This window comes from Camarhynchus parvulus, chromosome 1A (assembly GCF_901933205.1).
Source record: "Camarhynchus parvulus chromosome 1A, STF_HiC, whole genome shotgun sequence".
Lineage (NCBI taxonomy): Eukaryota > Metazoa > Chordata > Aves > Passeriformes > Thraupidae > Camarhynchus > Camarhynchus parvulus.
In genome coordinates this window covers 46,665,171-46,679,977 of record NC_044586.1, presented here as the reverse complement: position 1 = coordinate 46,679,977, position 14,807 = coordinate 46,665,171, and the positions used below count along the sequence as shown (strand labels likewise).

The following is a 14,807-nucleotide window of genomic DNA, read 5'->3' as shown; positions in this document are numbered from 1 at the left end:
ACAGCTGCCTTGATCTGAATGAGGGATCTGAATTTTTTCAGATCTGAATGGAGGATCTGAATTCTTTCATACTTGCAAGCAACAATCACTCTGCAGAACTGAACCAGCTGTAATAAAGAAATAAAAGTTTAAAGGAATAGGTAGATATGAAAATGTTGAAGAGAGGACAGAAGTGGTGACAAGAGGTCAGTTATCAAGTGGCAGCTTGCCAAGCAAGCCTCAGCTCTGCAGGCAGTGTGTGACTGGCAGAGCTCAGGTAAGAAATGAATGCAACATGTGGACTCAACACTGCTCTGTTAGGCTTGGTTTGTCAAGGGTGTAATGTGGCAGGGAAGAAAAGGTCTGTTCTGACAAGGTCGAAGTGCTAAAAAATTGCTGCCTCTAGAAAATTTCAGAGCATGAAATGCACAAAGAAAAGAGAGTTGCACCTGCTTTGTATGACTACTCTAAATAAATGGCACTCGGGCTACCATGGAATAACATATTTGAAAGGAAGCTATCAAAACTGATCATCCCATAGAAAAACTGAAATCTGAGTCCTCCTTGTGTTTCCAAAATCAAGGCCATTTTTCTTCCAGCATGAATATCTCAGTGTCTTTTAACAGAGACAGCTGTAAAACTTAGGACATTTTTATGTTTAACTGTCTGGCTGTCCCAGAGTCTCTCCAACTATTTTAAAGTGCCTCATGTAGTTACTGCAACAACAGCTTTATACTACATGTACAATCACCATCCTTCTAAGACAAAAACCACCTCTCTCAGATGGGAAACTATCAGGGACCAAATCAAATCTTTACAGCAACAAGATGGAAACAGCTTTACTGTGGGGACAGGATGGGGAATTGCACAATTAGGGTTTGACAGTTAAAAGGGGGCTGCTTGGGCACCTTAGTTGGCCGACTCCTTTGTGATTGTGTCAAGGAGCAGGTCATCCAAGGTGACTGGAGATCAAACCATATTTTTCAGTCTCTGGGGCTAGTAGCCACCCTCAAGGATGGATGGATGGATAAAGGCAGGACAGGCTGCATGGCCCCTCACAGTGTGGCAGGCTGACCTGCAGTTGGTCTCCCACTGCCGCCTGATACAACAGGTGACTCACTGGTAAGATTGCCATCAAGTGTTAATTGAATTACTCTGCCACAGTCACAGGACTTCCAAAGGAATGAATACTGTTATGGAAGACATTGGGTATGTTTGGAAACTGAAGAACTATCTGATGTATAACTGTCAAAGAAGAGATGGTCAATATGTGTTAGTCACGTATCAGTGTTGCTGGTAAGGATAGACATCAAAAGTATAAAGAGTTAAAATTCTGCCATTCGTTCCATCAGTTTTCATATGTACCCTTACCGTGAGCAATCACATTTTAGTTTTACTGTATGCAGACAATAATGTTCGTTTTTCAGACAAATACTCCAGAGCTGTAACTGATACAAGATGCTGTCCAGTGGCAGGAACATTGGCAAGAGACTCAGAAGCCCTAGGTTTACATGTTTCCTACCAATCTGCCAGGGAATACACACAATGTGCAGTGTCCACATGTTAACCATAATATGTGATGTAGAGCTTCAGAAAACAGTAGCTGAGAACACTGACTGTATTTTTTTTTTCCTTCTTCACTATCTTATCCTGAATCAAAATGCAAACTGTCTCAGAGAGGCAGGGATAGGCAGGCTGGAAACACTTCTGTCTGAGCCTGCTGTACCTTCCCATTTCTAGAAGAGTTCTTGTGGCAGAGGCAGAGAAACCCTAAAAATGCAAAGTCTGCTGTGAATCATTGCCTCCTTCCACCCATCCATGCCACTTTTCACAAAATCCATTTTTGTTTTTTTCTCAGCATACAATAACAAACATCTTAAAAGCATACATGTACATACAGATATAGAACCAATGAAAATAAAGGCACAAAAATATTCAATAATCTCATTACCTGAGGAATCACTCCAAATGCTTTTCTCCATTGCTGCACGCTGACCGTGTTCCAGGAGACTCCGTCAATCTGGATATCCCCTTCTGTATTCAGTAGTCTTAAAAATGCAAAAAGTAAAGTGCTTTTTCCTGAACCTGTTCTTCCTAAAAGGCCCACCTGCAATGCAAATCATACAAGCAAACATTTAATACTCTTCACAGACTAAGGCAAAAGCCTTAGAGGTCTCAGAAGTGAAGAACAGTCCAGATGGATCTCAATGGGATAGCAAACATCATTTATGTGGGAATGATAAAAGCCTACAGCAAAGGAGGAATCAAACACTGGGGAGACTATTCTTTGTTTTTTTAGAATTAACTAGATGAAAAATATTTTAGCCTACCCTTAGCTGAAGAACAGAAATTTGCTTGTCTATTATCTTGCACTGATCAGCCCAGCTCTTTGTGCCTTTTCCCTTTACTTTGCCGTGAAGCCCTCATCAGCAAAAGCACATCCAAAACCCAAAAACTAAGTAGGGAGTCCATTTGGATCACCCTAGTAAGCTACTACATTCTCATATGATTGAAAATAAAGGGCCTAACTCTGATGAGTGGGGTAGCTTGGGGCAGAGGCAGTGGTTACAGCAGACATCATCCCATTGGACACCTCTAAGCATCTGTGCAAGTCCTCAACCTGCCCAGTTGCTGCTGATTTTTCTTATCTCTAGGGTGTGAAGAAACATACTAATATAGGTTTTGGGATTTTTTAAAAGTTGTGTTTCCCTTGTAGGGGAGCCGACCTATTGCCAGAAAAACCAAATATTTACAGTAACCACCAAAAAACTCCAAGATGCCGTTTTTCCAACATTGGGTTTACACAGCTAACAGTGTCCTGTCTGAGTGTGGGCTGTTTTTGTAGTGTGACCATACTGAAGAATGGCTGGAGGCTTGTAGTGAATGGGGCTACGTCTGGCTGGTGACTGCCATTAGCAGTACACCTCAGGGCTCAATCCTAGGGACAGTTCTCTTCCATGTATTCAGCAACAATCTGGACGCAGGAGTCAAATGCACCATGAGCAAAGCTGCTGATGACACCAAACTGGGAAATGCTGTTGACTCTCTTGAGGACTCGAGGCCTTGCAGAGAAATCTATTAGTTTGGAACACTGAGCAGTATTTAACTGCAATTGAACAATCCAAATGTCAGATTCTGCACCTGGGATGGAGCAATGCCAGGCACAAGTATAAACTGGGAGAGGAGTGGCTGCAGAGCAGCCCTGCAGAGAGGGATCTGAGGGGGCTGCTGCCAGCAGGATCAAGATGAGTGTGAGCCCAGGCAGCCAAGAGGGCAAACCCCATCCTGAGCTGATCAAACACAGCATCAGCACCAGCTGGGCAAAAGGGGCGATTATCCCACTCTATTCAGCTGTGGAGCAGCCTCATTGTGAGTGCTGTGTGCAGTGCTGGGCTCCACAGTTTAAGGAGAATGTGGAGGGGAGCGAATGCATCCAGAGGAGGGCAACAAAGCTGGTGAAGGGGCTGAAAGGAATGTCCTGTGATGAGTGAACGTCTTAAGGGCCTTGATAATACACTTTAACTTCTGGACAGCTATTAAGTGCTAAGGCAGTGGGACTAGATGATTATTCCATCCCTCAGCAGAGGAGAACTCCCATTTCCTTCTTGGTGTACTACCTATGCAGTAGAGACAAATTCTTTCCAGTTTAAGGAGCATCTGAGTCCAGGGTTGATCACCAAACTTGAATCACAGCCTTTGAGAAAAGGATTATTGTTTTTACTGCTCTCCCCTTCTCTGTACAGTACAAAAGTGTCTTTCATTTTCCTTACTCTACTGCTTCAAGGCATCCTATAGGAGGAAAATCGACCAGGCTGCAGCAGCACCTGTATCTCAATGTTCCAGGAGTCACAGGTATCTATCTCTCTTTCAAAGGCAGATTGCCTTCAGGATGGTGCTAAAGGAACTCTGGGTTCAAAATATGGTGCCCTCAAACCTAGTAGATGAAACATTCAGTTCGTGAAAACCAAGACAAAGCTAAAAAAACCTGGCAAAGACTGGTGCTATCCAAATTAGGAGTGAATATGTGCCTCATGTCAAGGCCAGGGAGCTGTCACTGAACCTGTTTTCTCATTTACATGGGACAGTTAAAATCTTCTCTTCCTCTGTAGGCAGGCCTTCAGCTCAGGAAATCACAAGCCTTTCTTCCCATTCCACCAAGGATGGGCCTTTAAAATGAACTTGAAGGAAAGTGTTAAACTTCTATCTAAATGCTGTCCTGAAGCTAAAGCCCTTTCTTAAACACAGCCCCAAACAGACATGAGGATTAGAGAGTTTTGTCAATCCTGTAAGAATAGAGCTGTTTATGGTGTGCAGTACAATAATTCAGGGTGGCACAGAGCGCTCATGGCATGGGCGAGGCGGCACCTCCACCCTCCGGCGGCCGGAGCCAGCGGTGCGTTACCCTTGGCACAGCACCCTGTATTCTTCTGTGCCCTGCCCCATTGGGTCAGCCTGTCCCCAGCACCTGCATTCATCAGCAAGCTTCCCTCTCCACAGCAGGAGAATTTCAGGCACAGGAATAGAGGTTGGGAAACTGTTGCACATGTATTTTATCCTAAGTCATTTCTGTTCTTCAGTTAGTTTATAAGATATTTTGGTTTGCAACACTTTCATTTAGAAAATCTTACGGGACTCAAAATCCTCTTTGGTCATCAAATAGGTTTATGACAATTTTATACTTAAGCTTAATAGAAGTCAGAAATAACCACAATAAAACCGTGTCTTACCCTCTGCCCTGAACTTATTGAAAAGGAAATGTTTTCTAGTACAGCAGGTCCACCTTCACTGTATTTGGCTGTAAGGTCTTTCACAGTCATTTGGCCCCCAGATGGCCAATTCTTCTCTTCCTTCACATGCCTGTTTTCAATTACAAGGGCATCTGAAAACTGATTATTCTTCTGTGGCTTAATGCTTTTTGTCTCTTCTGTTGGCATGTCAATGAATTTAAATATTCGTCCGACAGACCGCATCTGCAAATCAAAACAAACAGTATTCTAGTTGTAATTCATACTAAACTATCAAAACAAATGAAATGAAATTGCTCCTAATTCCTAGCCGGAACAGTGAATCTTTTTTCTTTGTAAGCTACTGTCATGAGTAACCCAAAACTTTATTGAACCATATAATATAATCTTCAAAGATCGGCTGGTTCTCATCTAGAGCTGTAGATTCCATTGCATTTGTACAACTGACTTTGGTCCAACATGTGATTCCTCTTGCTTCCTTTTTAAATGGACATAGTAGCTCTTTCTACCTTAAAAATTGTATTTTGAAAAGTGATGACTTTTATCTAGGAAAACAAAGTATAATCATGAAAACAACATGGGTCACTTAAACTCTTTCCTACAGGAAGGTTTGGGGTTGTCCAAAATGTGAAGTTCTTTGAATAATGACTGACCTCCAAAGATCGGTAGACTGCATGGGATTTGAAAAGTGCAAAGCAGTAGCATTAAGTAAAAAAGGAACAATCATTAAACAGTAACATTTGAATACTTATGAGCAATTATAGTTTAAAAAAAATTCTAGGAAGTTCCATGATAATGAACTTTTTATCAGTAATTATATATATTAGGTGAAATAATAAAGTCTTGTAGTTCATGAACTTTAGACTGAAGTGCTAGTAGCAGTCTTGGAGCATTTTCAAAGGAACGTGGGACTAGAAAGGATTCTCTTGATCTTTTTATTAAATGGATCAAGGGTCAATGAATAATTAATCTCCTTCACTACATCTTTACTGCTCAGGTGGTCAGAAAACATATTTCTTACCTTATGGACAAGTTTGCTGTTATAACTTTTTAAATTTTAAAATCTGAAGAGCTCCTTTTGCTAGCTGCTTTCCCCATTCATTTATAGAGGGACATCTTTGTTCTCCAGGACTAAAGAAAATCCAGGTTTAAGCCTCTTAATATATGTTCTCCAAACGCCCCAGTTCAAATCAAGCCTTCCTGTCTGACCAGAATACACATAGCATTTTGGATGATATTTTACCAGGACATTATACAAATGAATTGGTGCTTCCCTATCTATACTAGGAATATTTGCATTAACACATTCTAGGATCATACCCTATTTTCTTCACAGTCACATCTTACAGTCAGCCTTTGAGTGAGGGGTGGTCAGCCAAGCTTTCCTTCATTTTAGCCATTTCTAACCAAGATCCTCACTTACAACTGAGGTTACTCTTAGCAGTCCCTAAGTCTAAGCCTTTGCACTTTTGTTACTGAAATCTATTTAATATCTGCCATTTGAGGTCACCTAATATATTTAAAGTCCCAGGATCATTTATACCAACACTGCCTTTCAGCTTTGTGTCATTGGTGGATTTCTTCAACACTCTTTTACTTTGTTGAGAGGATTTAAAAATGATTACAATGAGCTCAGTCAGCAATCTAATCTTTGTTGAGTAGCCTCCCTACAGGTTAATACTTACAGCTTAATGACATTTCCTTTCTGACCAACTCATTAAATGGTTTACAGTTCTTGTAATAATCCTGATATCTTTCATTTATGTAATTCCTGAAACAGAGCCATAATCAATGCTTTCCTGAAGGCAAATGAGATCTATTACATTACTTGTGTCAGGAAAATAAATCATCACTCACAGTTATGAGGATAGTGTGATGCAACCGTAATGTCACCAAACCTAAGTAATTCTAATCGATAAGCATCACATTTTTAATTAATTCTTAAAAATAGTTTCTAAAGACTGTTGCTATCACACTAACAAACTGATGGTGGTATCAATGACTTCTCATTTCTCCTTCTCAACAAAAAATTGACAGTTGTTATTTGTCACATGCCACCACCACTGCCTGCTTGTTTATTTATTTGAGGTGGCCATTATAAGATTTCCAGCTTCTCAGCCAGTTCTTCCTCAGTACTTGGGTGTGAGGCCTGCTCTACCTGGTATGGATGGCATTGTTCCAGTCTGGTTGCACGTGTTTCAGGGAAATGTCCAGCTGCAGAACCAAATCACCCCTAGCTGAAGATTCTGATTTTAGATGGACTGACTCACAGGTTTTCACAGGTGTGTGTCCCTCCACAAACTGTACAATTTAGGGAGACCAGGATTCTAGCTGGTTTGCATGTAATTTCTACCTCAGATATTATAAATCCCATTTCCACCTTCTGTTCCACTTTTAAGTCCACAGATTAAACACTGCCTTTTTAGTGAAAATTAAGATCAAGTATTTATCCAGCTTTTGAGCCATTTGCAAGCCTAACTCTGATTTTGTCAAGTTTCTCTTCTCTATCTGCTTCTTGACCTCCAACACACAGCTTGTTTGGGTTAACATTAAAGTCCATTCTGTAGAGGCTGTAATTCCTAACATACTGTCGGGGAATGTTGTTCATGCTGGCAGCCCTAGAGTCTTCAAAATGTCCTATTTTTCTCCTGTTCAGGAAAAAAGTTTCAGTTCCTTACTTGAAGAAGACATGACTTCCCTTTACATTCAGGTACCTAAGTGCCCCAGTCCTACTAATGAATTAATTAGATTCCTTGTTTTACAAAAGCTTGTTCCTGTAAACAACATTTGTTCTCTAATCTGTATTCTCACAAATAGATTTCTGTTTAGTGGTATCGTGGAAAACCCTTTGTACATCTTTGTTTTACTGCTTTTATATTCTTTCTGAAAAGTGCTTCTCCTTGACGTATGCGATACAATTCCTTTTTGCTCTTCAATCCCAATTGAAATGCTGTTAGGCAGATTTTATATGTGGAAGCAAATGCAAGGGAATACTGGGATCATAGTTTATATCTCAGCATCTTGAAAAACAACTGTGACAGAAGTTCTAAAAAGCATGATAATGCACAAGCCTATCAATTCTTATTTCCATCTCAACTACTGTGCAAGATGCAAAAGCATGGTCACCATCATGTTCATCTATATATATGCCAGCTCTTTTTGGTGATACAAACAGGAAGAATCAGGCTGACAGTTTTCAATCAGGCTTGAATCACGCTGACAATTTTCTCCCCGTCTGACTGACAATAGTAAATCCCACAATGACCATGCAGTTATTTTAATTGGTGTTTGATGGTACCTTTGTCTTCAGAAATCTTAGCTTTATAGAAATACAGTTATTTTAGAAATGCAGGTCTTTCTTGGCTTCATCAAGAGCTGTGAATGTTTTCATGGGCAGAGATTCCCCATAAATGCCCAAGGGGCCATTCCACTACACACTGTCTAATGTCTGCTGGGAAGCCAGCTGGGTGAAAAGCCTTTCTATAAAAAAGAAAATTTCATCCCAATGTCCTAGTCCCCTGACAGACTTATCAGTTATGTGTTTTAGACAGTTTAGTAATTTTAAATCAATTCTGAATTCCTTGTTCTATAGCTTGAACTATGATTTAAATCTGGGCAGAATGTAACATGTCAGGAACATTTGCCAAAAATATCCATTCTTCCTTTCACAGGTAGAAATGTTCTGTCATTCATAATGACAGGTATAGGATAGGAGATAGCAAATTTTTTATCCTTTATTACCATCAGTACTGTGCCAGCTATCTTTGTGTTCTTTAACTAGTACTTTAGAATAAAAGGGTATATTTACTATTTTTGTCCCTAAGTCTATAGCATAGTACACTATTTTTAGCCTTGCCTAATTGTATTTTACTGAGATTTTAGAAACACTGCAAATTCTTTTATTTATTTCCTCATTAATATCACTTAAACTCTTCTTAACTTTGAAGGAGAATTCATAATTATATAATTCATATTTCCAGAAGGTGGAAGAAGTAATTCTTTTACAAGTAAGCTAAAAGAATTAATTTAATCAGGGTCTGTGTTTTCTTCTACTAAAAAGAGAGCAGTCACCCTCTTCAGGCCAGACATACATGGTATTCAATGGCTGTGTTGCCAGACATCACCTCCTCACAAACACTGCTTGGAAAGTACACGGTGCAGCTGGGGCATCTATGAGAGATTGGGCCAATGGTTCATGTTGTAAAAAATCTTGTGCATGAAGTCACTGCCAAAACTGGTTCTGTAGGCAGAACATATGGTTTTACTGAGGTTCCACATCATCTGCTATTACATATTGTGTGCACTTATAGGATGTATGCTTCTCTTCTGAACTGCGAAAGTGAAATACCTAGCTCATTTAAAACTGTTACTGATTTTTTTTCTCTCTTTTTCACACTGCTGTGCAGGCAGGGAAAAAAAAAGAATGTTCAAAAGATTTTTTCTTCATTATGCTGCTTCCCAGAAGACCAACACCTCACTTTGAGGACTGCCATTCTGATGCAGATTTTACAGTCTTGAGTCTTAAGTAATTACTCTACTTAAACTTGTGTTTAAGTGTTCTCAGATTTTCTGCCAACAGTAGTAAAAACTGTATTGAGATCATGTCCTAGATTAAAAAAAAAAATTGACATAATTTGTAAAAGCACCATTCTTTTTCACAGCTGTACTCTTAAATTTGGTCATTTTCTTTACCCTGTATTACTTTAATTCTTCAGCATCCCTGAAGTACAGGGTGAGGCACTGTGACATTTAGCAGTTGGGTTTTAATGTCTCCTTGGGAGATGCTTTTTGTATCTCCTTATATAAGTAATCTTGGCAACAGTAAAAGCATGGCATTTTCTCTTTAAAAAGGAACTGTCCTTCACAGTTGGAGCACTGCTGCTGCAGGATATACATCAGTGAAAGAAGAGGTTAGAAAGCATTAGAATAGCCCACTGGGACTAGCTAATGCTTATCTATGAAAGCAGCACTTACTGAAAAAAAATATTTTCTATTTCTTTATGAAGGAAAAAAATTCAAAACATTGCAAGACTGCCTAGAAGGATAGGAAGAAAAAGACTGAAAACCAATTAAAGGGATATTAGCAGAAATGATGAAAGTGAAACAATAAATCCAGCCTAATTTGTAGTGTTAAATGAAGCAAAGGATAGCTGTCAGAGTGACCATATATGTTTGGAGGGGAGGAAGGGGGATATGGGGGGTTGTTTGTTTTTAAATAAAGGCAGAGCAGACAAGGTATCAAGGCTGTAGAGAATGAAATGCCAAAACCATTAAACCATTATGGGGTATTAAGAGACAATAGGGGTTTTTAATTTGAAGCCAAATGTGTACAACAAAAATTGCTTCAAAAACAGTATCTGTGAATGTAGAAATAAAAACCAACCCAGGAACTCAGATTTCTTCAATCTGTGTGCCAGTGTCATGGAAAGCTCAAGATGGAGATTGGGTGGAATAAAGTCAGATTTGCCACCTACCCATCTGTTTGGCCAGCTACTCCTTTGGACATGGCTTTCAACCACTTGCAGAAAACTCCAGCTTATATGACAGCCAAAGACTGCTACCTACAAATGTGCTATTCACTCAGGCATGCTTGTAAACATAGACATCATAGCTGCTCAAGGAAGGGCAAGAGTGATGCCAACTAGAGTGATATGTGCGTATCTGTAACTGGAGACATCTAGAGATGTGTCAGTTCTAGTCAGTCTGTCCTGTGGGGAGCTTCCAACTACCTCTAGAGAGAAAAATAGAATATAACTAAATAGGCTACTAAGTCAGGCAACCCTCTGCAAAACATCTTTAGCCAAATGTAAAATACTTTGATGAGGGAAGTGCTAAATGCAGAGACTACAGAGTAGGAAATAATACATCTGTATCACCCAGTGAAGCAGTTTTATTATCTTGACATCATTAAGCTATTTTTATCTGCTTGTGCACAGGAACAGCTTTTCAGCAATATCTATTAATTTCTTCTCTGGGATACCTAAAAATTCATGTCATGAGGGTGAGCAGTTATCCACTGGTAAAACATGTCCAGAGGATCCACTCTATAACCTAATGGACCTTAGAAGGCTATCAATAATACACTGTAACACACAACATAACCAGTGTTCCAGCACAGTCCTTCCTCTTAATACAGAGCAAAGTGTTCAGAAATGTCTAGAGCAACTTGGGACTCCCAAGAGAAAGGGAGTTACTTTCTTATTGCTGCTAATAGGTGACATTTTAACACAACTGTACTTTTAAAAAGGGGAAGTTCTTCTTTACTGAAACACTGTTGTGTCCAGCACCCTCTGCATCCTACAGTAGGACTTCCTGTTGCTCCTGTGGACACCTTCAGATTGTATTAAGCCATGTAATACACACACATCATTTGTATACAGATTTTTATACTTGAAGTGATCACATTCTGCCTTACAGGGAATGGAGTCTACAAATGAGAGCCAAGTGAATTAACATGGTTGCTACTGTTGTGGTGGTTTTGGGGGGCTGACCTGCTAGAGAGCAGCTTAGCAGAGAAGAACCTGGGAGTCTTGGTGGATGACAATTTGACTGTGAGCTGGCAGTGTGCCCTTGAGGCCAGGAGCGCCAGCGGTAACCTGGGGTGCATCGGGAGGAGTATGGCCCCAGGTGGTCCTGCCCCTCTGCTCGGCGCTAGTGAGGCGACATCTGGAGCGCTGGGTTGGGTTCCGGGCTCCTCAGCACAGGAGAGACAAAGAGCTACTGGAGAGGGCCCAGTGAAGGCCACAAAGATCGTTTGGGGTCTGGAGCATCTCTTTTATGAGGAGAGACTGCAGCAGCTGGGCCTGTTTAGTCTAGAGAGCGCTGAGAGGGGATCACGTTAATGCATAAATATCTCAAAGGCGGCTGTCAGCTGGATCCTGTCAGGCTATTCTCAGTGGTGCCCGGTGACAGAATGACGAGCAACACAAAAACAACACAACACAAATAGTTTCACCTCAATGTAAGGAAGAGCTTTTTCACTTTGAGGATGACAGAGCACTGGAACAGTGTGGAGACCCTGGGGGGGCATTCCCTAGTCTAGGGAGGCACAAGAAGCTTCCCTCAAAAAGCTGTTAGACCCCACCTGCTCCTTCCCCTGTTCCTGTGTCTGTTTCTATGTTCCGGAGCCACACCTTCCCTGTTCCCTGATTGGCCCTCATCTTTGTGCTGCCCTGAGACCAGGATCAGCCCCCAGGCCCCTGTAGAGAGACAAAGTTAGATTCGCTGGGTGTGGGTGCTGGGACTTGAACATCTCACTGCATGGCTGAATAAAACATCTGTGGATGTTGTGCAAAGGTCTTTTTTGCTTCTTTACCCTGGACTATGCTAGCAGCAATTCAGACTGCAGCAGAACAGGCTGCCCAGAGAGGTTGTAGAGTCTCTCTCTCTCTCTCTCTGGAGACATTCAAAGCCCACCTGTGGAGAGTTCCTGTGTCACCTGCTCTAGGTGACCCTGCCTTGTCAGGAGACTTGGACAAGAGGATCTCCAGAGGTCCCTCCCAACCCTGAAACTTCTGTGATTTACCAACGCTGCATTTTATTTCATTTTTAGTCATGTAACTACTATTTAGCAGGTCTTGCAGTTACAGCAATGAAGCCCTCTCACAAAGTGCTTGCCCTTCAAGACAGGCTGTTCATAACAAAGCAAAGAGAGCTGGCATAAAACATTTGGTGGGTGGGAATCACTGCTGAAGGGCCATTTCTCAACTATCAGCAGTCACACATGTGCAAACAAGAGCTTAGATGCTGTAAGTGGTTAATTCCTTGTTCTGAGGCTCTTAATGATTTCCCTCAGGGTGAATCTAGTTGAATAATAATTTAAAAAAAATAATGTTAGACTTGCAAATATTGCTTCACTGTCACCATTGCCCCAGTTATATATTTTTAATATGGCAATTAATTTCAATTAGTCAGGATTTAAGGGACTCTGAAATCTGCTGCAAAATTTTGTTTTCCAATACTGAAATGGTTGGGCTTGAGAAGCTGATTTAGGGTTCAGAGCGGGTAAGACAGGATGTGGGAGTTCTTTTTTCTCAGAAAATATTTTTGTTTGTAAGACTACAGTATTTTGTTACACAAATTCTGTCTAAAATAAATCCTAGCATGAATGAAGTGGAAAGAGATCAGGAACTATTACATTTTAAAATAAAAGCTAAAATTTTCATACATTTGAACTAATGTATGATGAAAAGTGTAAGAACACACATATTCTTTTATGAGCTTCCTGTCTGCTTCACATATCTCAACAAATAGGTGATGAGAAGCTAATCTTGTGAAATTCTCTGTTTTAAAGCCAGTCCTACCTATGAAAATTAGCATGACTGCAAAGTCTTATGTCAGAGGGCATTTTCATAAAACCAGAAAAAGACTTCCAGGGAAGTCAAGGACAGATTTTTAAATCACTATTGGTAACATGTGAAAGGATCTCAAAAACATCCATTGTGATCTGCTATGCAAAGGTGTCAAGTAGACCAAGGAAGGTATATTTTATATATATAAATACAGGAAATATAACAAAACACCCCAAGCCTCTTTGAGGTTTTCCTATCACTGCTACATCTGCAATCTGAATCGTCAAGTGCAAGTATTTGCTGTTCCCTATTCCAGGCCAGAAAAACTTCTGACTGTGTAAAAACTTTGTTTGTGCCATCCCAAAGCCAGTAGTTTGCTATCAAAGGTATGAGAGAAACTTTTCTGACATATCTGCGTAATATTCAACTCTGAAGATAATTCACTGCACAACCATAACCAACAAAATAAGGCAGTTCCTCAAAAGAAAGCACAGCACCATGCGTTTTTTGCTTACCAAACTATCAACATCTATGCTTGAGTTTACTGCCCACTGCAAGGTTCCCATGATGTTCATAGCTAAAGTGAGAATAATTCCAGCTGTACCTGGTCCTTCACCTGTGGAGAGAAAAACACATTCAATTCCTGTGCAAATAAAAAGCCATTAGAAAACAGAAAATTAGCATGTATATCTTAAGATGCATATTCATACTCTCACCTCTTTTACTTCATAGATAAAACATGATTTGCTAATCATAAAAAGGACTAAGAGTTAAATCATAGTTTAACACATGGCTTTGGTGCTGAATTCACTAGAAATCCCAATCTTGCTTGGCAGTAGAATCTTGGTACTTAAACTATAAACAGGATCAGGTCTCCGCAATCTTGATTTGACTTTCGCTTTTTCAACACACATGAATTGTGAAATTACTCTTATCTAAGCAAAACACCACACACAGCTAGCAACTCTAAAATTCAAAACTGCTTACATTTTCCCTTCTTTGACAAATAGAGGATGTTCTCATTAGTGTTTCACAAAGATGCAGATGTAAATTTTATATCTTTAATTGTTGGTTGTTACAAGCATGAGATTTTCCAGGGATTTTCCTTTATGACTTCATGCAATACAGTATAAGCATTTAATCTACCACACTGTTGATTTTTCACCTCACTAGGTGTTAAATGGAATTGAGAATTTAAGTCAAAGGCCTTTCTACGATTTCTCCATTCCTGATATAGTTTTCTTCAATAAACCCCCTCCTGCTTTCTAATAGATGTCTCATTACATAAGTAAATATAAAAGTAAGAAATGAAAGCAAAATATTCCTCATGAAAGCTGATAGATTAAGATAAGGAATTTAGTATTGCTCCAAGGGCCTATTATTCATAACAGTAAAGGTTATAATGGTGCCAAGATGACAAATTTTAACATTTTTAAGAAGTGTTTTCACTCCTTTTCTCAAGTAAAATATACAGGACAACTAACACAAGAAATTATTTTCCTAAAAACCCCAAACTAGTAAGGACACAGAGTGAGAAATGAGAAGGACAACAGGGAGCATTGTTTCCCATGAATGGTAAGGGAACTAGAAGTCTCCTTAGTAACAAAAGAACAGTAAGTGCCTATTTTCATACAGAAGCATTTGTGTGGTGTCTCCTTTTGTAAAGAGAGCTAGAGCTCCTTCTACAAGAAATAGAGGATAGCATTTCATAAACTGTACAATATTTGATAAATTGCAAGCTCTTATATAACTCCTTTTCAACACTGAAGTATAGCTGAAAGAAATTTGAATA

The 14,807-nt window shown here is 39.9% G+C and overlaps 1 protein-coding gene across 1 annotated transcript in view; it reads right to left on the bottom strand.

Moving 5' to 3' along the window:
• Positions 1–14,807, bottom strand: part of CFTR (CF transmembrane conductance regulator) — an 87,400-nt gene that overhangs the window by 10,952 nt on the left and 61,641 nt on the right. Inside the window, exons 21-23 of the mRNA XM_030960059.1 lie at positions 13,531–13,631; positions 4,707–4,949; positions 1,931–2,086 (exon numbers count right to left, since the gene is read on the bottom strand). Of these exons, the coding sequence (XP_030815919.1) occupies positions 1,931–2,086; positions 4,707–4,949; positions 13,531–13,631 (500 nt within the window). The remainder of the gene's footprint in view (positions 1–1,930; positions 2,087–4,706; positions 4,950–13,530; positions 13,632–14,807) is intronic.